The sequence below is a fragment of the Embiotoca jacksoni genome, unplaced genomic scaffold, assembly GCF_022577435.1.
Source record: "Embiotoca jacksoni isolate LCO1_2020_lvr unplaced genomic scaffold, fEmbJac1.0.p SCAF_39, whole genome shotgun sequence".
Classification (NCBI taxonomy): Eukaryota; Metazoa; Chordata; class Actinopteri; family Embiotocidae; genus Embiotoca; species Embiotoca jacksoni.
Window position 1 is genome coordinate 1,500,035 of NW_027185391.1, and position 25,710 is coordinate 1,525,744.

The 25,710-nt window shown below is 42.5% G+C and overlaps 3 protein-coding genes and 1 long non-coding RNA gene across 4 annotated transcripts in view; all 4 read right to left on the bottom strand.

Moving 5' to 3' along the window:
- The window catches only part of ulk2 (unc-51 like autophagy activating kinase 2), a 43,390-nt gene extending 41,638 nt beyond the window's left edge, over positions 1-1,752 (bottom strand). The window contains exon 1 of the mRNA XM_069166476.1: positions 429-1,752. Within this exon, the coding sequence (XP_069022577.1) occupies positions 429-518 (90 nt within the window). The 5' untranslated portion in view covers positions 519-1,752. The remainder of the gene's footprint in view (positions 1-428) is intronic.
- A 5,624-nt stretch (positions 1,753-7,376) lies between these two features.
- On the bottom strand, positions 7,377-8,866 carry tmem97 (transmembrane protein 97). Its single transcript, XM_069166529.1, has 3 exons — positions 8,702-8,866; positions 8,471-8,615; positions 7,377-7,756 (listed from the first exon to the last, which is right to left on the bottom strand). Exons 1-3 carry the CDS (start codon positions 8,813-8,815, stop codon positions 7,497-7,499), a joined length of 519 nt encoding a protein of 172 aa, XP_069022630.1. The 5' UTR covers positions 8,816-8,866; the 3' UTR covers positions 7,377-7,496.
- A 1,487-nt stretch (positions 8,867-10,353) lies between these two features.
- Positions 10,354-18,768, bottom strand: LOC138208550 (fibroblast growth factor receptor homolog 1). The gene is made up of 10 exons (XM_069166510.1): positions 18,752-18,768; positions 17,796-17,997; positions 17,390-17,528; positions 15,994-16,092; positions 15,749-15,909; positions 15,046-15,183; positions 14,065-14,176; positions 13,169-13,268; positions 11,783-11,882; positions 10,354-11,199 (listed from the first exon to the last, which is right to left on the bottom strand). The coding sequence occupies exons 1-10, from the start codon at positions 18,766-18,768 to the stop codon at positions 11,086-11,088; spliced, it is 1,182 nt and encodes a 393-aa protein (XP_069022611.1). The 3' UTR covers positions 10,354-11,085.
- Positions 18,769-19,878: 1,110 nt separating this feature from the next.
- Positions 19,879-21,266, bottom strand: LOC138208577 (uncharacterized). Its single transcript, XR_011179107.1, has 3 exons — positions 21,118-21,266; positions 20,969-21,030; positions 19,879-20,861 (listed from the first exon to the last, which is right to left on the bottom strand). It is a non-coding gene; the product is annotated as an uncharacterized lncRNA (long non-coding RNA).
- Positions 21,267-25,710: the final 4,444 nt, after the last annotated feature.

Genomic DNA, 25,710 nt, shown 5'->3' on the forward strand with positions numbered 1-25,710 from the left:
GTTGTGAATCTAAGTGTCTCCGGGCCTCGGTGAGAGGGAACCCTGTGCAGCTCTTGCATAAGGAGGGCTTGTATCCTTAAAAATGGCTGAGGAAAAACACTGCACCCCATCATCCTCTTCCCTCCCACCTCAGTACGTCAGCAAGTCATTCACTGCCTGACTCATCCGTTTCATCAATGAACTAAACGACACAAACACACTTATATAACTGACCTCAGGCTGATGAAACGACCCTGAAACCACCTGCCGGTGCATGACGATGCATTACATCAGTTAGGATACAGATGTGCTGTCACATAAGAGTAGAAATATTAACTGTGACGGCCCACATATGCTGCAGCACCAGTGCTTTCTCCACTGACTGACCCAGATTTATAAATGAAGCTGGGGGGGGGGGGGGGGGGGGTGATTGCAGGCCGTGTATTTACCTTCCTGTGTCTTCCTTTGAACACCACAGCAAAGGCTCCGTGTCCAACCAGGTCTTTCCTGCTGTACTCAAAGTCTCCCACCGTCTCCATAGTGATGGACAGCTGCTGGTCCAGGTGATGGACAGCTGCTGGTCCAGGTGATGGACAGCCTTTAAATGCTGCTGTCCTCTTTATAAAAAACAAGAACCCAATTGGTCCCGATGCCTCTCAGTCTGCAGGATTAGGTCCTGACAGGCTGCTCGGTGCCTTGTTGCATAAATAAGAGATGCAGCCAGGACATGATGCATTCACGTGCCCTCCGAGCGGTCAGGATGTTTGTGTTGTCACACAGAGCAGACGGGTCGGAGCATGGCTCCCAACAATCCTGAGCTGTCGGTCTGTGACCCAGTTGGATAGCTGCAGTCCACTAACACAGAGTGCGTCCCCAGTCTCCGAACCGGTTCCGAGGGACAGTCTACATGATGCCGAGCCGGGTGGACATGACCACCAAAGACCGGAGTAGCTGCAGACACCGAGCTATCTGTTAGCCCGACAGTGACCGGACCCAGCGGCCGCACGGAGCTCACAGCTGCTGCCCATCCTGAGTCTCTGCAAACATGCCACGAGCCACCGCAACGAGACAAGGTCGGCTTGTTCGACACTCAGTCGGTTAACCGGTCGGAGAGACAGCCGGTCGGTTAACCGGTCGGAGAGACAGCCGGTCGGAGAGACAGCCGGTCGGTTAACCGGTCGGAGAGACAGCCGGTCGGTTAACCGGTCGGAGAGACAGCCGGTCGGTTAACCGGTCGGAGAGACAGCCGGTCGGTTAACCGGTCGGAGAGACAGCCGGTCGGAGAGACAGCCGGTCGGAGAGACAGCCGGTCGGTTAACCGGTCGGAGAGACAGCCGGTGGAAATCCAGCAAACATCCGCGAGCTCGTCAGCGTTAGCTTCACACGTCTGAAGGATGCAGCACAAATGTCAACACAGGGTTGTTTGTTGTTGTTTATCTGAAGACGTTGGTCCGTTTCCTGTGTCCTCTTCCTGTCCACCAGACGTCTCTGTCCTGCTGGAAACACAGATGTCTCCCCGGTGAGCGTCAATCTCATCCGTGAGAAATAAAAAACACCCTCCGTTGTTTCCTCCGCCGTCCGGTCCGACAGGACAGCCGACGAACGACCTCCTCCACCGCGTCTCCTTCCGCGTTGATCCGCCACACGTTCACCTGCTTCACCTGCTTCACCTGCTGCTTCACCTGCTGCTTCACCTGCTGGTGGAAACGGAGCAGTTTTAAATTACAGCTCAGCTGTGACGTCACCGCTGCCGGCAGGTCCTCGTGCCGCACCGCCGACCCAAACAATGCTGACAGGTAGTTCCGGGTCCGGTTTTATAGGCTGCAGGCCGCGGAGGCCGCCGAACACCTTCCTTCCGCCGCGCGGGTTAGTCCGTCTAACGAAGCTTTGAGACCTGCTTAGACATATTATCTAAGAAATTAACACAAACAACAACATGTGTTTTTGTCACTGTTAAAGATATTTTGAATAATAAATGCAAAGTATATCCACATCTCCACATCCTGAGAAAGACTGTAGTTTCCATTAAAAACATGACCCAAATGCATTCTGGGTAACGTTGAACATGAACGTAACATGTGTGTTGTATTACGTGTGGTTTATATGACGTCATTTAACATGATATTTACTACTATATGCTTTAAATGTCCCGAGATGATGTTGGAGGTGGGGAGGGGGGCAAGATGGCGACTCTGTAAACCGCTTATTCACAAGCTCCGCTATCAAACTTAAAGTGGTTAGAAGTCGGATCAGAAAGTAGTTCTTTGTGAGTAAAGTGGACTTTGAGTGCCTGTAATCATGCAAAAAGATGAAAACAAAAATAAAAGCACATACAAAGTCCCGCAGCCACAGAAACTGACATCTTGACCCATACTTGCGAGATCCGGATCGGTCCTGATACGGTTATATTTGGTTATATCAATGTTATATTTAGTGGAACATTTCTGTTATTTTTTTTTTTCGCCGTACAAAGATGCACTTTTTGGCTTTAATGATGTCAGCTGGCCGAAGAAAATGAAGAACCACATCATCAATCTTTTGATAATTTTCTAACAGAAAACTTCTATTCAGATTTTTTTTTTTATATCAAATGTTACAAAAAACACAAACTATTCAACACTCTAACAACCCGAAATACTCTCAATGTATAAACTTTTTAATTGTCTGAACCGCTGAACTTTTTATTTATTTTAACGTATATATATATAAAAAAATAATAGATATATATATATATATATATATATCTATTATTTTTTTATTTACCTCTAGAATGTTATTGTAAAAAAAAAAATTTTTTTTTTTTTTTTTTTTAATTTTCATATGTATTATCGTACTTATACGACTGAGACATGCATTAAAGTTTGTTTAAAATTAGGCCTATTCTATTAATGCTTTTGGAAATTTGACATCTTAACACAGATTACACTTGAAACACAGGCGTTAGTCTAAAAGTAGTCTGACGGAAAAAAAATGAACAGCTGGAATACCCTCTGGGTGAATCTGAATGATGACAGCGTGGCATATTTTGTAAATCAAATTCACTTTTCCTAGAGATGAAAACATACAGTATATTATAGCCTGTACAGAAACATACATCTTGCATGGCAGCAGGATCTATGCTTAGATTTGACACCCTCTAGTGGACGGAAACAGAACCAGCATTCTTAGCAAAGCCATGAGACACATTGGATGTCTTTTGTAATTAAAGGTTTACACACACACACACACACACACACACACACACACACACACACACACACACACACACACACTATTGAACCCGTTCTGTGACTGTGTGAAAATACAAGAAAAAACAACTTGTGTGTTTTGTGAAAGGCGTCTCAGCGGTTCATCTCACTTTTTCTGCAGGTTTTTAAAGTCAGCAAAGATGTGTGAAATACATCTGTGGTTGAAACCATTGTTTCATGGGAGCTCCTGCTCTGATAGGTGGACGAACTGAGATCACTTATTTATTGAATAGATGATTGAAGCAAATGAAAAACAATGGGAGGGCCATGACGGCTGCAGTTATGTGGTACTGTAGCCTTTATACAGTACTGACCAGCAGAGTGCATTACAGGGAGTCCAGTGTTTACAGACCGTACTGACCAGCAGGGTGCATTACAGGGAGTTAGATTGCACCAACAGCTGGTACCTCAGTGTGCTGAGTATGGTACGTATACATATAGAGGACAAACTACAGTGTTATTGATGTCATCAGGGTTGTTATTGTTGGACTCGGGCTCCTGTTAGTACAAAGCTTTATGTGTCAGCCCCCAGTCCTGCGTTCTTTAATGAGGCAACAGGAGAAGATGTCAGGCTTCAAGATATTTATTTAACAGCAGCAGAATAACCAGTTTACAGAGCTCTGGGTCCAGACTATGTTTCCCTGACAACAACAGAGTATGTGTCAGTTCATGAAGTCTGAGCTCCTGACTCTCCCTGACCATCTTCTTATAGTCCAGACACCAAAAGGTCATGTGTGTTGATGTGTCCTTTGTTGGTTGGTGGAGGTGGTGGTTGTCTTCCTTCACACCCTGAAGTCCTCCAGACAGTCTGTTCCTGTTTATGACTCAAAGAACAACAGTATGTGACCCCAAAGGTCACAGACCCCCTCCTGTGACCTTTTGGTTTGGCCCAGCAGTATCACTCTCATTCACAAACACAGCCTTTTGTCTACATCTTAGGGTTAATAGTTGATAATACGACTTGATATATAAGTAATATGATATGGCATACATATATGTTGTATTATTGTAAACATAGCCAAGCACAGAATAGCACATTATCTAGGTCTGGGTGTGAGATGAGCATGTTATGAACTAGGGGCATGGACTTTGTGTCCCAGATAACAAGGCTGCAGCTTCAGAGGCTACTGGGATGCTCAGATTGTGGTCCAGTAGATCACGTCAGCTCTTTGTTTGTCACCTGCTGCTGTCACGACGTCATTTAATCACAAATTTAAAGGGAGCGTCAATTGTTAACATTAATTGTACGTTAACTTTTCTGTCAATATATTTTTCATAACTATGAACAATGAGCACGAATCAGAAATTAAATTATTAATATTCATGAAATTCAAATGAACTCATAAACACTGGTGGCTCTTACACCTGGCGGCAGCCTGCAGGGGACTGGTGCCCTGTGGTTAGCTGTGGTTAGCTGTGGTTAGCTGTGGAGCTCACTGAAAAAATATCTTCTGTTATTTCACTTTTACATTATTTCTGATTCAGACTTTCTTTCCAGTTTATTCCTAAATCACTGGATTTCATGTAATTGATTTGCTGAATTGTTTGAAATGATTTTGTTTAAAGGTGCTAAATAAGCTGTAAAAGTCTGAAGATGTCACTGTTTCTCTGTCTTTAATTGTTCTTTGAAAGTCCAGAGTTTAGAAGCTCCTTGATTATGCAGTGTAATAATCTGAAGTTCTGCACAGTGCATTTATTTTTCTGTTTTGTATTTTCATCTCTTCAGCTGCCCTTGAAAGCTTCACCTCCATCAAATGTCTTAGAAAGTGTGAGTTTATTGAGGATGTGAGAATGGATGTGTTAGTAACTCATCTGATACTCAGAGTGTAACAGAAGGTTGTTTTGTTCACATTCAGAAAAAAGGCTGAAGTCAGAACATCAAACCACACGTTGGTTCTTCTCTCAACAACCTGACACTTCTTGCAGGCATTATTTGCACCATCAGCTGACTTTATGATGATGTCATTAGGAGGGCGGAGCTCCACCGTGAGCCAGACCGTCCAAGGTCCCGCGAGGAGTGTGTGTCCTGTTCAGTCCCAATAAACAGTAACGGTGGATCCTGGTTGGACCATGTTATCCACACATCGAGCTGTGTTCATGTCCCTCCTACTGTTGTTGTTCTTCGTGCTTTGACTCTTTTTGTCTCTTTGAGTCTCAGCATTTCTGCTTTTCCCGTTTTGTTATGGCAATTTAATTTGAAAAAATGTTGTGGCCTTCAGTAAATTAATTTGTTTTAAAGATATTATTTAAAATATAAAGAGAGACACTGAGGTCTTTAACTTTTACAAAGTTGAGTGTTCTAATACATGTTGAAACTATACTGTGCATTAGTGCTGCAGATGTTTATTTATAATGTTTGTAAAGTGGATGAATTGTGACAAACATCTTTTAAATGTGAAGGATACTTCAATCTGTAGCTTCCAGCTGCTGGTGTCAGTTTACAGTCGTACACACATCAGACCGACCGCAGCACAAACACACCACAGTTAATCAGCCTGAAGTACAGTTCAAAAAGAACAGTTCCTCAAACTCCATCCCTCCATCCATCTATCCACCTATCTATCTATCCATCCCTCCATCCATCCATCCACCTATCTATCTATCCATCCCTCCATCCATCTATCCACCTATCTATCTATCCATCTATCCATCTATCCATCCACCTATCTATCTATCTATCCATCTATCCACCTATCTATCTATCTATCCATCTATCCATCCCTCCATCCATCCATCCACCTATCTATCTATCTATCCATCCATCCATCCATCTATCCATCCATACATCCCTCCATCCATCCATCCACCTATCCATCTATCCACCTATCCATCCATCCATCTATCCATCTATCCATCCCTCCATCCATCCATCCACCTATCTATCTATCTATCCATCTATCCATCTATCTATCTATCCATCCCTCCATCCATCCATCCACCTATCTATCTATCTATCCATCTATCCATCCCTCCATCCATCCATCCACCTATCTATCTATCTATCCATCCATCCATCCATCTATCCACCCATACATCCCTCCATCCATCCATCCACCTATCCATCTATCCACCTATCCATCCATCCATCTATCCATCTATCCATCCCTCCATCCATCCATCCACCTATCTATCTATCCATCCATCCATCCATCTATCCACCCATACATCCCTCCATCCATCCATCCACCTATCTATCTATCCATCCATCCATCCATCCATCCATCTATCCATCTATCCATCCCTCCATCCATCCATCCATCTATCCATCCCTCCATCCATCCATCCACCTATCTATCTATCCATCCATCCATCCATCTATCCACCCATACATCCCTCCATCCATCCATCCACCTATCTATCTATCCATCCATCCATCCATCCATCCATCTATCCATCTATCCATCCTTCCATCCATCTATCCCTCCATCCCTCCATCTATCCCTCCATCCATCCATCCATCTATCCACCCATCCATCCCTCCATCTAGCCATCCATCCATCCATCCATCCCTCCATCCATCTATCATCTATCCATCCATCCATCTATCCCTCCATCCATCCCTCCATCTATCCATCCATCTGTCCATCTATCCATCCATCCATCCATCCCTCCATACGTCCGTCCTTCCCTGCCTCCATCCGTCCATACCTCCCTCCATCCCTCTGGAGGGAACCACCCTCCAGTAAAGATGAGACCACCCTCCCCCCACCCGTCCATACCTCCATCCCTCCCTCCATCCGTCCGTCCGTCCCTACCTCCATCCGTCCACCCCTCCATCCACCCCTCCATCCATCCCTCCCTCCATCCGTCCGTCCTTCCCTGCCTCCATCCGTCCATACCTCCCTCCCCCCACCCGTCCATACCTCCATCCCTCCCTCCATCCATCTGTCCGTCCCTGCCTCCATCCGTCCGTACCTCCGTCCCTGCCTCCATCCGTCCGTACCTCCGTCCCTCCACCCCTTACCCATCCCTCCATCCCTCCCTCCGTCCGTCCGTCCCTGCCTCCCTCCACCCGTCCATACCTCCATCCCTCCCTCCCTCCCTCCGTCCCTGCCTCCATCCGTCCGTACCTCCCTCCCTCCCCCCACCCGTCCATACCTCTATCCCTCCCTCCAGAGTCCTCTATCACAGAGATGAAAACGCAAAACATATTCAACAGGGATTTAATTTGGAAAGATCTCATTCCAGCTGCTTTCTACTCTAATATGTAAAAATTCAGACATGTAGAAAAATATCTCCTATTGCACGAGGGTGCAGTCCGGTAACCTTTCAGGTCTTCTTGGGTTTCCCTGCCGTGGAAGTGGAGTTGTATGTGGAGGACAGCAGCATAGTGAGCAGCAGCAGCAGCGGCACCAGCAGGTACGGAGCGTAGATGGAGACCAGCAGCCAGCGCTCCGCCGGGATCTGGGGACCCGGGTGGGGCTTCTCAGGGAACCGGTAGAAGAGGATGTGGGCCAGGATCGGGACCAGCGTGGTGGCCACGTGTGTGGAGTACACAATGGCAGGAGTCCGGATCCACTTACAGCCACCTGGAAGACAGCAGTGATGAGGAGACGAGGCACCGGGCTGCAAGAGGTTCTGGTAGCCAGGCAGAGGCCAACACGACAAACCATCCATAAGTTTATGACTTATTTCTTAATCGATTTTTTCCAAATTAAAAATACCAAAATTCCTTAAACCTCCATAGATTTGGAGTTTGATATATATATCTAATATGACAAATAAAAGTAAGTAAGACAATATAATCTAGTAAAAGTATAATTTTACTTAAATTATTTGTCATTCTGTTAGTTCTCTACTGTCAGGACAGCACACCTCCACCAGAGGGCGCGGTTCAGCTCGCTTTGTGCTTCTTGGACAGCCACGCCGAACTCCATTAGAAAAAGTGTCAATTTAAGGCGGCCCTATTCAGCCTCCAGAATATACTTAATATTAGACATTTCACGACCTCTTCTGAATAGTAAATAACTTTCTGTCTCACAAAACTAAGTACCGTTCAGGCAGTTTTACACCACTTCAGTCTTACTTTCTCAAAACCGTGAAGGAAACAACCTGAGGAATTAAGCCAGCGTTAACTAATATCAGCCAATTTCCAAATACACTTTAATCAATGAGGTGTGTTTGTTGATTTCAGCCCGAACAATTCCAAACTGATGATATTTCCTGTTTACATGTGTTCTGTGTCCGTGAGCAAAGCATCGTTAATTATACAGATTTTCTATCCCCGTCCTGAGTCCACTCACCTGTCAGGAACGCGTAGGCTGCAACTGGGAAAAAAGGCGTCTGAAGGACCGCCTCGCACAGAATAAAGGATCGGAACCACTCCGGGGGCTCCAGAACCATCGGGTCTTTGAACTCCTCTGCATACCACCTCAGCAGGTCCTTCAGCTGGCGGGGAAAATACTTATTCAAAGTTCGTTTCTTCTACAAATCAGCACTTTACTTCATAAGCAATGTGACTTCATGTCACTTACCGACTGCGGGTACACGTGGCCGGGCAGCAGCGCCTGGAGGTCAATAAACAACGTGATGGGAATGTGAGAGGCAAAGTAGAAGAAAAAGATGATTTCTAACACACGGAGAGACATTATTTTTGACTCAGACAGCTGACGGGGTCCAAGTCCGCAGCAGTGTCGTAGAAACGCCTGTTTCCACACACTGCGTCCCATTGGCTCTCAAAGTGAGACGGGGGCGTTCCTGAACGCACCACTTGTCCCGCACTGGAGAATGTAGCCATGCCGCTTTAAGTGCTCCTCGTAAACATCAGAATTATTAGAGCCCGAGCACCGAGAATCGGTGTGAAGCCCAGTTCTATTTCGTAAAGATGTTCTTCTTCGTCGTTCTCCTTCTTACGTAAAGTGATTTTCCTTTTTGGAGGTTTTATCATCTTCTAAAACTCATGAAAGTGGAAACACATTTGTATACCGGCGAAAAATTTAGTATTCTCGTGGAGTCGCGAGTGGGCGTGGCCAAATGGCTCGAGAGCGCCCCCTACAGAGATGCCCCGGCGGCCACATTTACCTAAATTCACCAAATCCGGTGGACAGGTGTATCACACCTGGACGCACTAAAAAGTTACATTGCACCGTTACGTCAACTCGACAGGAAGTCCACCATTTTGAATTTAGTCGCCATTTTGGCCGATTCTTACACGTTGTACTTTGTCGAACTCCTCCGAGGGATTTTGTCCAACCGACTTGAATTTAGGTTCTCTGGATAGAAAACATGTTTGGGATTAAATCTTATCAAAATAATTTGTTTTCATCGATGTGTGTGCCCGTGAGAGGCGGCCATTTTGAGGTCTCGCCATGAAACTAGGAGTTGCTTTAAATCGTATGTACATGGACCGACCTTCTCCAAACATCACAGGTATGATAACAGCCCCGCCCTGAAGACCCCTGTGGGGTAATATTCGCTCATAGTCATAGCGCCCCCTGTTGGCCACTGGAAATTACACTTTTCATACGTTCACATTCTACATCGAGCTGGTTGATCCCATGAACCTAAAGTCGGGTCACAATAACCTAAACATGTATTTGATGATATATTGAGACATTCGTTTGACTTTGTCAATGGGCGTCGCCGTGACGATGCGGCAAAGTTGGATGTCTCTCCGTGACACAGGAAGTTGATGTTTAAGGTCAAAGGATGCTTGAAACATCCGGCGTGGTGAGATGATACATCTGATGTGTTTTGCGAGTGGGCATGGCCAAACGGCTCGCCAGCGCCCTCTGCTGGAGACAGGAAACGAGACAAAAATAGCAACTTTAAGCGGGTATACGCGGTCCCTCGCGCACACTGCATGTCGGGGAGACGGCTTCGGGGAGACGGCAAGCCGGAGTGCGAGGGCCCGTACATCACTGCTTGCAGTTTTAATTCGTTTATGTACTTGTTAGTATGCATACATTTTCCTATAATCTTTAACTGTACTTTATATTGTGCTGAATATACTTGATAAATAACATGTTACTGTTATATTCTATGTGCTTTTTGGTTTGTAAAAATTTGAGGAAAAAAAAAATATAACTGAAAAAAGATAAGCCAGAAATAATACAAAATGCATTTTAGAAATTGTACAGAGTTAGAACAATCAAAAATAAAACATAATGCACATTACGTAGCTAAAACTGATGTTTTAATTACAAAAACAGTAGGATGCATTTTTTTGTTTTAAAAAGGGTAGCACTGTACTTGAAGCGGTGTGTGACACCTGTCATGAACATTTGGTCAGGTATATCATTTTTACTTGACATACAAGTTAAACAATCCAACATTAGCTGTCAGTGTCTTTGTCATGACAACTTAACTAGCTAACCCGCCTCCTAATCTTAACTATTCCTAACAGTGTCATGAATCATTTTCATTGACCTCCGCTTCAGTTGAACAGGGTTCCATGTTTCTATGTTGTCATGGTTACGTCGAGCCGTCATAACAAAGACATCCCAAACAATTTCAACACTGCATTAAAAAAAGACATAACTGCCTGAATCAGTCATAAACATGTACAGTGTGAATACTCTGTTATATGTATGACAGGTGTGATGTCATGGTCATAACCGTCCTTCAAGCAAAGTGTTTCTAAAAAATTAAGAAAGTGAAAACACAGTACATGAAACATTTTTTTACAGTGATAAACAAAAACATATACATGCATCCTTTTTTTTTTTTACCATCCAGGCAATATGACACTATTTTCCAGTTGCATTTGTTTTCTCTCTGCTGGCTTGTTTATTTGTGATCATTTTACTCTGGTTTTATTTCAGACAGCAGTTAAAAGTCCCCCAGCACATAACTGCAGCCTAAAAAAGTAAAGAGTGTTGGTTTTAACTGTACAGATTACAGCCTTGGAAAATATCAGTTAGACAGAATCTTTATCTTCCAAAGAGACACTGGCTGCTCGAAGACATTTCGCTTTATGATATTCACCCTCATCCTTCACCAAACTCTGCGGACTGTCCACATCCACATAATCCTGCAGAGAGGAAGACAGATTTATGTCATCACAAGGAAACATAGTCTGCTGGTTGTCCATGTACAGGTCGTGCAGAGACAAAACTGGGAAGTGATTTTATGTTCCTAATAATCTGGTAAGATGTTCCTACAAAAAAAAGGTGTTTTCCAAGTCGTGTACATTTTCATATCCAGATTATGTTCTTCATTCACACTGTTTGGTTAAGAAGTCATTTCTATAATCTCATTAACAAGTGTAGTACTGTAGATTAAAACAGTGTCCACATAGACATGGGTTATCTTTTTTGAAGTTGCACTAAATTAATACACAGTTCTTCAAATAATAATGTGTTTTATGATGACTTTAATCAAGTATACAGTGGTGCTAGAATTTCATATTTCTGCATCAATATAACCTAAAAAAAAAATCATCAGATTTTCAAAGCGTGACAGTGTGGGAGGGCGCTCTGTTTTATTTTAAGTGTCAGTATCAGACTCTGGGCTTCACGGGGGGGCTGAAGCTCACGTCATGTTTGCAGACTACAACAAGAAAAGATTAAAGAATGAGTGACAGATGAGGAGTTGATAAATAAACTGCTGCTCACTGCATCGTTTTCTATGACGCTCTCCAGCATGCTGACGATGTCCGTGAACGAAGGCCTCAGCGTGTACGGCTCCTGCCAGCAGTCTCGCATGATGTGAAGTCTGTGGAGTTTATTCATCGTGTTATGATCTACTGGGAGGCACCTCCTCCATCACGATGCTACTCAGTCATTAATGTTCTGCTGGAAACGAGAGGCACGGCCTTGTTCCTAACAGCTGATTGATGGCTGCAGGTGGATTTACTTGATTAATGTTCAATGGAAGGATATAAATGGAGGAAATGTGACCTTTGAGCTTGTAGTGTTTTTAAACTTTTTCAACTCTGTCGTGTCAAAAACAAATCAACCTTCGGGGGGTCAGTGGTCTCCGGATTCTTCCAATAACTATGAAAACCCATCACTAACCACGCCTGGTATGTCAGAAGATCCTCCCGTTGGATATCACCTAATGCTTTGGGATGTCTCGGTGCATCGCTGTCAGGTTGACCTTTGACCTGTTCTTGTACCTGCAGTTACACTCGCTCTCCACTGGGCTGATGTCTCCCAGAGAACTGGTGTAAATGCATTTATCTTATTTTTAAACACTTTAATTGACCAATATTTGACTGAATATGGAAAATAAGGTCACAATATGCATTTTGTAATTTACATTTTTTTTTCACGATTTAGAAACATAAAATGTGAGAATAATCTCCCATTTTCTTCAGGATTTAGAGGCCTTAGAATAAATAATAAATGGTCTATGGCCCCCTTATGAGTGTGTTATAAACTATGATCATATTTTAAATTATTAAAGTTTGATCACACCTTTAAACTGATCATTGATTATACATTGCAAATGGTCTTCAACGTTTTTCAGCCCAAGGACCCCCAAACTGATGGAGCAGGGACCCCCACTATATATATTGTATAAAATTGTGTTTTATATTAAACTGGAGGAGTGCAGGAGGCTTGGAGGGACAGGTCCAGGCTTGGAGGGACAGGTCCAGGCTTGGAGGGACCGGTCCAGGCTGGTCTCCTGCTGTGAGTGAACCGGTGTCCAGCTTGAGAGAGCTCCTGTGTGTCGCTGAATGTGTGCATTTCTGACTGTAAGATAACATCTTCTGCCTCCATTTATCCATTCGCTGCAATATGTTGGGTTCATGTTAATGTCGATTTAAAGACATTTAAATTTGTGGAAAAAAAATGTTGAAAAAAAAAAAAATCCGGAAAATTGCCTAATCAACCAAAGATTTCACAGAGCCCCTGCAGTACCTCCGCAGACCCCCTAGGGGTCGCGGACCCCCTGTTGAAGATCTCTGCTCTAAGTACTTCCAGGTTTACATGACAGGACAGATTTTCTGACAGATTTCATAGCACCATGTATTAATAGATAAATTAATGACTTACATCTCTGGTCTGCAGCCTTCAGGGTTTGTGTTCTTGTGACCCATACAGACGTGGTACACCACTTCCTCTGACGTCTCCAGGTTTGGGTACGGTAAGGTGCCTGAAGAGGGAGCGTTTACATCGGACTAAAATCCCTTTTTAAAATACAGTTTATATCCCATGTCCTCTGTTTAATGGTTTGATTTAATGTCTTGTATGCTTTAAAATAAATAGAAGAAACAGACTGTGGTCACATTCACCAGATTCACATCATGATGACATCATGATGACATCATGATGGAGTGACAGAGATACTCAGTGATACATTCAATCTTATTTTATTCAACTCAACAGATACATGACTACCACCGGATGAAGAGTGTGTTTGGATGATATCAGGGAACAATTAAAGGAGGGAAAATGACATGTTATTGCAGCCTTTCCATTGGCCAGAGCGGAACCTCTGAGGTGAGCCAACAATTATATTTTAACCAATATCAGCGTCATATCTTCACATCTACCCTCATACATATATTAAACATGTTTAAACATGTGTTTTAAGATATGTGCCCAACAGATCCATCAGATCCTCCACTGCTGGCCTCCTGGTTCGACAACAATCTCCACAAAACCGTACAGTGACTCTGAGGCCCTCCACTGCTGTGGACATTTTTAAAACAAAACTTCAGACACACCTTTGTGGCCTGGCTTTTAATCGAGGCTCTATTGTTGTATTTATAGTTTGGGTTTTAATCGTGTTCTATCCTTTCATCGTTGTTCTGCTTTCCTCTTGTTTTTATTGTATTTTAAGTTTCTTTCACCCTGCTCTGTGAAGCGCTTTGGGATGCATTGTTGTTTGACAGGTGCTATAAATAAATCGGAGTTGAGTTGAGTTCATGTCTGAGCCACCAACTTACCAAATGTCTGCATCTCCCACAGCACGATGCCAAACGCCCACACGTCTCCCTTGAAGCTGTAGTAGTTGTTCTTGAAGTACTCGGGCGGGTACCAGCGTAGAGGGACGCGCTGCTGCAGTCACACCAAGGACATGATATGAAAAACTGACAGCCAGCTCATCACAAGAGAGAAATACAGGTGATATTTTTAAACAGTTTGAAGCCTCAGTATTCAGTGGGGTTTGTAATATATTGGTATAATTATAGTCAACGAATAACCTCATGGTGGAAGAGATGAAAAATATACTGCTGGTGTTTTTCCACAGAGAGACCACAACTCTCGAACACGACTGTTTCCTGTTGAAAAGGATGCTGCTCGATGTGTACGTGTCAAATGTAAAGGCCATCACAGCGTCTAGGAAACCGATACCAGATGACATGAGTTTACTCATCATATTTGTATCAAATGGTATGCCTGTGGTCCAGGTTCATACAGCACTGAATTGATTTTGGCAGTAAAGGCGTGATGTCACAGGACATTAAATTGCCCACGGTGTGACCCAAAGTTGCAGATGATGACTCACCATCTGTGATCAAGTGTTAAAGTCCTGTTTGTTTCCAGGGTTCATTTAAAAAAAAAAAAAACAATAAAAAAAAACTGAAGTGCATAACGGAGGAACTGAAAATATGCTTGAATCATTACAATATTAAATGGATTTACAACTGAAACACACCAAATTAGATCAATTTAATTGATCTGACAGTGAGGGTCAAACTTGGTTCCCTTTGATGTTCAGGATATTTGTTTGGTAGAAAACAACTAATATGAATACAAGTTTATCATTTATGTTAAAGGATTAGACTGACTGATGTGGACTCTTGAAATGTTTTGGAAATGTTAACCAGTAAAGTCCAATGTTCTGATGCTGACAGCCTTGTTAGGCTTGTACGACTAAAATCTCCAGTAGAAGCAGGAGTCTGTGAGGGTTGAAGGAGTCGTACTCGCGGGTTTCTCCAGCGGCTGCTGCGGCGGCTCGTCATGCTCGTTAAGTCGCGGGCCAGGCCGAACTCCGCCACTTTCACCTCCCAGGGAAACTTGTTGACCATGATGTTCCTCAGAGCCAAGTCACAGTGCATGATCTGCAGAGAGCAACAGAAACACCGCTTCACATGAGTCAGTGTCTCCTAATGCACGTGTGTGTGTGTGTGTGTGTGGCGCAAAATATGAACGAAACTGTATGAGATGTGTCCAAAATGGTACTAAAGGTGTGCAGATGTGCACACAGTACCATAAACATTTTCAGGATGGCACAAAATGTACCCAAAATGCTATAAGATGTGTCCAAAATTACACCAATTGTGTCATCATTTTTTTTTTTTTAAATGAGCCCTGCCTGATATCATTTGTGTCCAAATGATACAAAATATGTCCAAAAAAGAAAAACTGCACAATGTGTCCGAACAGCACGAGATGTGACAGAAATGGTTCAGGATTTGTTCAAATGAGAACAAGACGCGTCCAAAATGCAAAAATCTTCACCCATAAAGGTGTCAAAAGTGTCACAAAATGAATCCAACATAATATAAAATATTGATGACAGAGCTACAACGGTACAATGTTCTTCTGAATGTGGCACCAACTGTTTCCTAAAATTGTATAGAATTGCTCCAAAACAATATAAGATGCAACTAATAAACGCGTCACCATTTTGGAGCGCAGGTGCTGCATGGCCAGAGCGATGTGGTAAGAGGCGATGGTGAGGAGGCTCTGCAGCTCCGGGTCGGCCCCGAGGGGTCCTCGGTTGGTCTGCAGGAAGGTCCTCAGGGTGCCGTAGCTCACATACTCCATGATGAGGATGAACGGCTCTGCACGGAGGAAGTCTCAGTCAGACACTCAGAGCAGATTTCCGGGGCAGCACGGAGGAACGTCGGGGTGTTCGTGGCTCTCACCTGCGGTGGTGTTCCAGTCCAGCAGCTGGAGGATGTTCTTGTGGTGCGTCAGTTTCCTCATGACGGAGACCTCCGCGTCCACGTACTTGAGACGGATACCTGAGCGGGAGAGGACACAGCAGTCAACCCGAAGCTCTGTCACCGCATCGGAAGCTTTTTATTTACATTTAAGAAAATTCTGAAGTCAGACACCTTCTCTTCTTCTTTTTCCCAGCTTCACAACATACACTGTAAAAACAGCAACTTACAACATTGGCATTACCAACAGTTATTAATAGGCCTTAGAAATAGTTCCGTTGACTTACAGTCCTGTTTCCAAAGAAGTCGGGACGCCTGTAAAATCTAAATAAAAACAATAACATTTCTCAGTTTTAACATCTGATGTGTTGTGTTTGCTCTATTTTCAATTAAATATGGGTTTACATGATTTGCACATCATTGTGTTCTGTATTTATTTAGATTTTACACAGCGTCCTAACGTTTTTGGAAACGAGGTTGAACATGATGAAACCTCAAAATAATAATTCTTTTATTATCAGCTCAGTATCTTCTCATGTGTTTGTATTACAATTGTTTAATTATCATTGTCAAGTGTCCACTGCATTGATTCCTTAACCAATCAAAGAACTTATTTACAAACAGTTTGTATCTTATACACCTCCCAGCATGCATTGCATGAGGTTTGACCTTTACCAGAAGTCTTTAATGATTCCATGATGCAGGCTCTATCTTTTTATTGGAATTAAAAGGCACCAGATCAGGATGGTTCAAATCACATTTACCTGATTCCAACCTGTTCATGTCGAACTTTGACTCTCCCACAAACACAGAAGTTAATCATAGAGTTTCCTACAGAATCTAAATGCCCAAATCACAGGACGTAAAACGGACATTTCTTAACTTTAATCTACAAAGTGCCGTAGGTCGACATATGTTATGATAATGTGATGATTTGGCAGTATAATAATAAAACTGAGGTGAATTGAATTAAACATGCATGTCAAAAATGTCTCCAATATTTTGAGTTCTGTTTTTTAGGCGTATCAGATCACCCAGAATGCAAATAATACAAAGTATATGTGAACAGGAATAACTGTATATAATCAAGCAAAGACTGATGCTTTAATATGTTTTGAGTTACAGATGACTGAATCAAAGATATATAGAAAAAAAGAAGAATGCAACATGCGTGTTTTCCTGTGCAGCTGCATCACATGACTCGGCTGAGGATGATTTACTCAAACTAGAGTTTTTGGAGCATTTGGACTGATTCATTTTCACCTATTTGTTTGTCACTGAGCGATCTGCCGCCCTCGACCACGTCCTGATAACCACGACAGACGGTCGATCATTTCTGCCTTCAGCAGCTCGAAGCGTCTCTCAGACACGCGTGTACCTTCCTTGCTGATCTTGCAGGTGAACGTGTTGTGGCCTTTACACGTCCCTCGGGTCATCCGGGCCTGGTAGAAGACGCCCTCCTTCCCCGCTTTGATCAGCTGCAGCAGGTTCAGGTCTGACTTGGTGAAACCAGGATCCTGGGAGTGAAATATTCAAAGTAGAGCAGAACAGCAGCGGTCAGCAGCAGAAACGTCTCCCTGTAGGTACAGTGATGATATCTTTGGCTTCGTCAGCATGACTACTACATGCACACCGGTGACATGACACAGATACACCACGTGACACTCTGATATTCAGTTTATCTTCGTGCGAGGTTTCCTCTGGTGACAGAAATGAAAGACGGCTAAAACAGGTCAACTATGTGCATCACGTGACAGCATGAAGACGTCACGTATGGGTGGTACCTGCTGCAGGCCTCTCCACAGCCTCCTGGAGGAGCACCTGACTCTGCTGCTCTGCTGCAGGGGATTTTGGGCCGGAGGCTCCTCCGCCTCCTCGTCCTCCAGTCTGGGGACAGACGTGATGGGAGCCTCCGGCCGAGGCACAGCACTCAGCAGCGACCGACTCCCCCGCAGCTCCCTAATGGTCCGGACCAAGGAGCGGTTCCTGCAAGATAACCAGTGCTCGTATTAAACCGTGACAAAGTTTAATATCCAACAAGATTCCAGCATAACTGTGATATTAAGTCGGAGAGCACCAGGTTTGAAGAATACAAACATTAAGACTGGTTATTCAAATTAACGAGCTAAAGGTTAAAACATTACCTGAAGTAAAAAACAAATCTACATATATTATTCAAAGGTAGTTTAATAAAACAAAATAATGAATTTGACCCAGAGACTGCAGATTCAGCAGTTAGCCTACTGCTACTCTAAGCTAGGCTAGTTAGCTTTGATAGTGCTAATTCATTTAGTTTTTGTTTTCTTTCCCTTCATCATGATTAGATTTTGCACTGCACTATTTATGTGACATTATTTATTATGACATAAATTTAATCATTTACATGTTGGGAGATTAGAATCGTTTTTTAAAAGCAGAAAAGTGGAAATGCAGAATGCAGTTTTTCTGTATGGTGTTATTTATTCATTTTCACAAAACGGACACATTCCTACAGTATAATATTGTTTATATGATCATTATTATATGATAATATCATTTATATGATTGTGTCAAAAAGTCAGAACTCAACTTTGACCAAATATTCAGTTGCTGCATTTTATAGAAAAATGGAAATTGACAAATTCAATATCTTACTTATCCAAATATATAGAAATATACAGTAATGTTATCTCGCAGCCCTGTGGAGATGCACAGTTGTTCTTTGAGCTAAATCTTAATAGAAGCACACTAATGTGCTCACATGGTCACTGCTAACATGTTGTTGTGAAATAAACTATATGTTTGTTCATTGGCACTAAACAGGGATTGTAAATAAAAACACGAATCACATTTTTAACCTGATGATGGCAAAATATGAAGAATCAGAGGATCACACGCTTAAAAAAACGTGGCGAGGAACATATAAACATCTAAAAACATCTAAAATGAACTGGTTCAACTACAAGTCAACCAATAAGGCACAACAAGGGCGTTAAACACAACACTTATAATAAAACAAATTCAAAGATGTGTGTTGCTCATTGTCTGAAACTCCAGAAACATAACTGCCATCCGTTTGGCCTCTGGTGAATTTCTCAGAAATTTGCATCGTTTTTTTTTTTTTTCTTTGGCCTGCAGACATGTTGACGTGCCGTAAACATGAAGAGTGGCTGCCTGCACCCCATCTGCAGGTATCTGCCCTTGTATTGAGCAACCAGTGGTGCAGGGCAGGTATATGGAAAGGGATCCATCTTTAATGTTGATAGTTACTTGCAGCAGTTAAAATACGTCTTTTCATGTGAAAACTTGAGCGCTCTGTTTTCATACATTCAAATTAGAGTAGGATATTGTTCTGTGATAGGAGGGTGAAGTCAGGTAAAACGGGCCAAATAAGGTTGGAGCCTCTTTAAATGTTCAGAGCCAATCACAATACCTGATCTGTTCTGTTGCTACAACACCGGCTGACATGTAACAACAGTTTTGATTAGTCTGAGTGTTAAATTAAGTATGTCAAAGAAATCACGTAGTCAGAGAGGCCGACATGGCAAATATCACTCATCAATAACAAGGACGACACAGATATTATTATTTCACTGAAGCAAAATATGTTTTAATAATGTTTTTACTGACGCTCTCAAGTAAAGTTGAAATTTACTAACAGACATTGATTTTTGTGAAATAAGTTATTTTAGGCGCTGGCCCATTTTATTTGAACCTGTCAGCTAAAATGGGTTAAAATTCAGCTGCTGTCAGTTCTGCTCCAAATCTGTGGAACAAACTAGCTGTTAGATATCAGGGAAGCTGCTCAGTTCACACCTTTAAAAGAAAGATAAAAACACATCTCATCAGTATTTAACCAGCTACTCTTGAAGCTCTCCTGCACTTTGAACTACCACACCTTTAAAATGCATTTTGCTTATTTTATATTTGAACTCTATTTGTGTTTAATTGTATGCATTTTATCTGTTCTTATGCATCTCATTTCTTTTCTATATTTTTGAATGTTCCTTTATATCTGTTTTTATGTGAAACACTGCGTGTAATTTTATTGCTGTAAAACACTTTGAGCTGCATTTCTCGTATGAAAGGTGCTATACAAATAACGTTTATTATTATTATTATTGGTATTAAATAGGCCACAACCATTTGCATAGAATTTACATAAACTGAGGGCACAAACCTTCACAGGTCTAAATGTGCATCCATTCAAAATCAACATTATGCGTTGTACATAATGCAATTAAGGGAAATGAAGGAAGGAAATGTTTGCTGTGTAGCAGACTGAATGGAGGACATGCAGCGTGTTTGTTTGTGGTCAGAACCAGAGACCCGTGGAGAGAATCATCTCACCTCAATGATGGCCACAAGAACTAATCAGATAAGATGTTGAGACCGAGCTGCACCAATACAACACCAGTAGTTCACTTTTAAATGCATTTAACTAGTAAATATTTGTTCAACTTTTTATTGAATGAACTGTATTTACAGTGTTGTTACCGTGGCACCGCACACACCACGGATAATGATTCGAATCAACTGACTGTTAGAAAGAAAACATTTCATCTTAAACTACTGTGCTGTATTGATAGTGGTCCATTTTAACTGACCACTGCTGACCCTTTAACTCTCATAGTTCCAAAACTATTGAACTTTTTCCTTTTTTTTTTTTTTTTTTTTAACAAATAAATATTCAAGAGACCCATGCCAATTTGTAATAATTTAATTTTTTCTGTAGTGCACCTTTAATTTGAACAAATCAAGTGTTTTCTCTTACTAAATCTCTTACTTTTTGAGACACAGGAGGCCCACCGCTGTGAACAGCAGGACGGTGACGGAGAGAAACCCACAGAGGACAAAGACGAGCGGCTGATCTGAAAGGAGACAAACAGCCGGGTCCATTATCAACATACATTGTGAGCTCTTCTGGATGTGGATCCAGAAGAGCTCACAATGTATGTTGATAAACCTTTAGCCTCACCTGGACATATACTGGATGAATTAGTAGACGTCATGTCGTCTGCTCACTGAGGACAGTTCGGTCTGCAGCAGGTAAAAGAACATCACTTCAGTCTGGAGGAGTGAAAGCACCAAAACAATAAGAAGACACATTAAACTGAACAGCCTCACCTGTGGTTTGTGATGAGATCCACTTTGATAAAGTCCATCGTTCACGGACCGACCAGAAAACCACTTTGTGTTTGTTGTGTTTAAAGTGACCAAAAATAAAGTTAAAATTGCTTGAAGATGTCGTAGATGTGTGTGAAACCTCTGACCTGTCGGTGTTGTCAGCAGCAGGAAGTCTCGTCGCATGTCGACCACAACACAAGCAGAGGAAATGAACAGAAGCAGCAGGTGAAAAAGAAACTGCTGATTGGTCCAGTGATGTCGTGAAGCTGTTACACATCATCATAGATTAGCAAATGAAAATGTTTTTTACATGTTTGTGAACTCTTATTGTGAATTACAAACATTTGATCCTTTGACAATAGTGGAAGTATTTACTTTATTAAAAACAGTATTACTCCAGTGTAATAACTGCGTGATTAAAATGAAAACACTACAGGATGGGCTTTGGATGCATTCATAGTAAATAAAGTGACCACATTTTAAATTTACTAACTCCAAAAAGTAAATTTACCATTTAAAGAAAATATTTCATCCAAATCTCCACAGTCTGACTGGTAAAGTCAGACAGTCTTTGTAGTCTCATATTTGTTGCTGAAAGGACTTTGAGAATGAGTTGAAGAGCGAACAGGAAGGACCTGGTCATGGCGTGGAGGTTAGAAACATGCCTGTCTCAGTAGCGGTGTATAATTCGGGGAAGTTGCTGCAAAGACCCTGTGTGGTTTCCTCACTCATCTGTGCACAAACTCACTGCACCGCCACCGAGGACGGCCAGGGCGGTACGGTGGTGCAGTGGTTAGCACTGTCGCCTCACAGCAAAAAGGTTCCGGGTTCGAATCCGGTCCCGGGCCTTTCTGTGCAGAGTTTGCATGTTCTCCCTGTGCTTGCGTGGGTTCTCTCCGGGTTCTCCGGCTTCCTCCCATCATCCAAAAACATGCACCTCAGGTCAGGTTACCTGGCGCCGCGCTAGTGGCAGCCTGCTGCAGCAGCTCCCCCCTGAGAGCCCCCCTGCTGTAGTGAAGACATTTCCCCTCGGGGATTAATAAAGTGAATAAAAAAATAAATAAATTTAAAAATTAAAAAAAAAAACAAGGACACATGTTACAGAAGCTCTGAAGTTATAAAGGTATTTTTATTATAAAGTACCTTCAATTAAAAAGGCATTGAAGCTTATCAACTCCTCAGGAAGACTGAAACAACAGCTGGCGTGTCCAGATGCTCTCAGTGTAACACGTGTCCAAGGTGGAGTGTGTAAGTAAACAGTAGGAGAAATAATCATGACCACATCATCCTGACAGATCTTACAGAACCACATCATCCTGATAGATCTTACAGAACCACATCATCCTGACAGACCTTACAGAACCACATCATCCTGACAGATCTTATAGAACCACATCATCCTGATAGATCTTACAGAACCACATCATCCTGACAGATCTTATAGAACCACATCATCCTGACAGATATTATAGAACCACATCATCCTGACAGATCTTACAGAACCACATCATCCTGACAGATCTTACAGAACCACATCATCCTGATAGATCTTATAGAACCACATCATCCTGACAGATCTTATAGAACCATATCATCCTCATAGAGCTTATAGAACAACATCATCCTGACAGATCTTATAGAACCACTTCATCCTGATAGATCTTACAGAACCACATCATCCTGACAGACCTTACAGAACCACATCATCCTGACAGATCTTATAGAACCACATCATCCTGATAGAGCTTATAGAACTACATCATCCTGACAGATCTTATAGAACCACATCATCCTGACAGACCTTACAGAACCACATCATCCTGACAGATCTTATAGAACCACTTCATCCTGATAGATCTTACAGAACCACATCATCCTGACAGACCTTACAGAACCACATCATCCTGACAGATCTTATAGAACCACATCATCCTGACAGATCTTATAGAACCACATCATCCTGACAGATCTTACAGAACCACATCATCCTGATAGATCTTACAGAACCACATCATCCTGATAGATCTTACAGAACCACATCATCCTGACAGATCTTACAGAACCACATCATCCTGACAGATCTTACAGAACCACATCATCCTGATAGATCTTATAGAACCACATCATCCTGACAGATCTTATAGAACCATATCATCCTCATAGAGCTTATAGAACAACATCATCCTGACAGATCTTATAGAACCACTTCATCCTGATAGATCTTACAGAACCACATCATCCTGACAGACCTTACAGAACCACATCATCCTGACAGATCTTATAGAACCACATCATCCTGATAGAGCTTATAGAACTACATCATCCTGACAGATCTTATAGAACCACATCATCCTGAAAGATCTTATAGAACCACTTCATCCTGACAGATCTTATAGAACCACATCATCCTGACAGATCTTATAGAACCACTTCATCCTGACAGATCTTAGAACCACATCATCCTGATAGATCCACATCATCCTGATAGTTCTTATAGAACCACATCATCCTGATAGATCTTACAGAACCACATCATCCTGATAGATCTTACAGAACCACATCATCCTGACAGACCTTACAGAACCACATCATCCTGACAGATCTTATAGAACCACATCATCCTGACAGATCTTGGAACCACATAATCCTGATAGATCTTATAGAACCACATCATCCTGACAGATCTTGGAACCACATCATCCTGACAGATCTTACAGAACCACATCATCCTGACAGATCTTATAGAACCATATCATCCTCATAGAGCTTATAGAACAACATCATCCTGACAGATCTCATAGAACCACTTCATCCTGATAGATCTTACAGAACCACATCATCCTGACAGACCTTACAGAACCACATCATCCTGACAGATCTTATAGAACCACATCATCCTGATAGAGCTTATAGAACTACATCATCCTGACAGATCTTATAGAACTACATCATCCTGACAGATCTTATAGAACCACATCATCCTGACAGATCTTATAGAACCACACCATCCTGACAGATCTTATAGAACCATATCATCCTCATAGAGCTTATAGAACACCATCATCCTGACAGACCTTATAGAACCACTTCATCCTGACAGATCTTAGAACCACATCATCCTGATAGATCCACATCATCCTGATAGATCTTATAGAACCACATCATCCTGATAGATCTTACAGAACCACATCATCCTGACAGACCTTACAGAACCACATCATCCTGACAGATCTTATAGAACCACATCATCCTGACAGATCTTGGAACCACATAATCCTGATAGATCTTATAGAACCACATCATCCTGACAGATCTTGGAACCACATCATCCTGACAGATCTTATAGAACCACATCATCCTGACAGATCTTACAGAACCACATCATCCTGACAGATCTTATAGAACCATATCATCCTCATAGAGCTTATAGAACAACATCATCCTGACAGATCTCATAGAACCACTTCATCTTGATAGATCTTACAGAACCACATCATCCTGACAGACCTTACAGAACCACATCATCCTGACAGATCTTATAGAACCACATCATCCTGACAGATCTTGGAACTACATCATCCTGACAGATCTTATAGAACTACATCGTCCTGACAGATCTTATAGAACCACATCATCCTGACAGATCTTATAGAACCACACCATCCTGACAGATCTTATAGAACCATATCATCCTCATAGAGCTTATAGAACACCATCATCCTGACAGACCTTATAGAACCACTTCATCCTGACAGATCTTAGAACCACATCATCCTGATAGATCCACATCATCCTGATAGATCTTATAGAACCACATCATCCTGATAGATCTTACAGAACCACATCATCCTGACAGACCTTACAGAACCACATCATCCTGACAGATCTTATAGAACCACATCATCCTGGCAGATCTTATAGAACCACATCATCCTGACAGATCTTACAGAACCACATCATCCTGACAGATCTTATAGAACCACATCATCCTGACAGATCTTGGAACCACATCATCCTGACAGATCTTGGAATCACATAATCCTGATAGATCTTATAGAACCACATCATCCTGGCAGATCTTATAGAACCACATCATCCTGACAGATCTTATAGAACCACATCATCCTGACAGATCTTGGAACCACATCATCCTGACAGATCTTGGAACCACATAATCCTGATAGATCTTATAGAACCACATCATCCTGACAGAGATATTCTCTCTCAGCCTGCTTGTGGTTCCCAGAGTTTCCAAAAAGTAGAATGTGTCATGTGGTGTGGCTGGACTGGACCCAAACGCAGACACAGACTCAAAGTTCAGATATAAAACAGTTTTTATTTTACAGGTGTCCAGGTGCTTAATGTCTTTTCCCCGCTCTCTTTCCTCTTCCCGAGTCGGGAGGGAAACTCCACCGACTTCTCACCAGGGGACAGGATCAGGTGGGGGCCGTAGACACGGCAGGCAGGCAGGAGCAACTTGTGTGGTTTCCCGAGGTCCGACACAAGACGGCAGCAGACTGGATACTTGCGTGGTTTCCCGAGGTCTGACACAAGACGGCAGCAGACTGGATACTTGCGTGGTTTCCCGAGGTC

Bases quoted from the DNA above. Each gene is read 5' to 3' on its own strand.
- tmem97 (XM_069166529.1), bottom strand. From the start codon at position 8,815: ATGTCTCTCCGTGTGTTAGAAATCATCTTTTTCTTCTACTTTGCCTCT. The intron at 8,616-8,701 runs GTAAGTGACATG...TTTCCCCGCCAG, and splicing joins GCCACGTGTACCCGCAGTCG to CTGAAGGACCTGCTGAGGTG. The intron at 7,757-8,470 runs GTGAGTGGACTC...GCTGTCTTCCAG, and splicing joins AGCCTACGCGTTCCTGACAG to GTGGCTGTAAGTGGATCCGG.
- LOC138208550 (XM_069166510.1), bottom strand. The intron at 15,910-15,993 runs GTGAGAGCCACG...TCCTCCGTGCAG, and splicing joins GGACTGGAACACCACCGCAG to AGCCGTTCATCCTCATCATG. The intron at 13,269-14,064 runs GTAAGTTGGTGG...CTCCCTCTTCAG, and splicing joins GTGGGAGATGCAGACATTTG to GCACCTTACCGTACCCAAAC.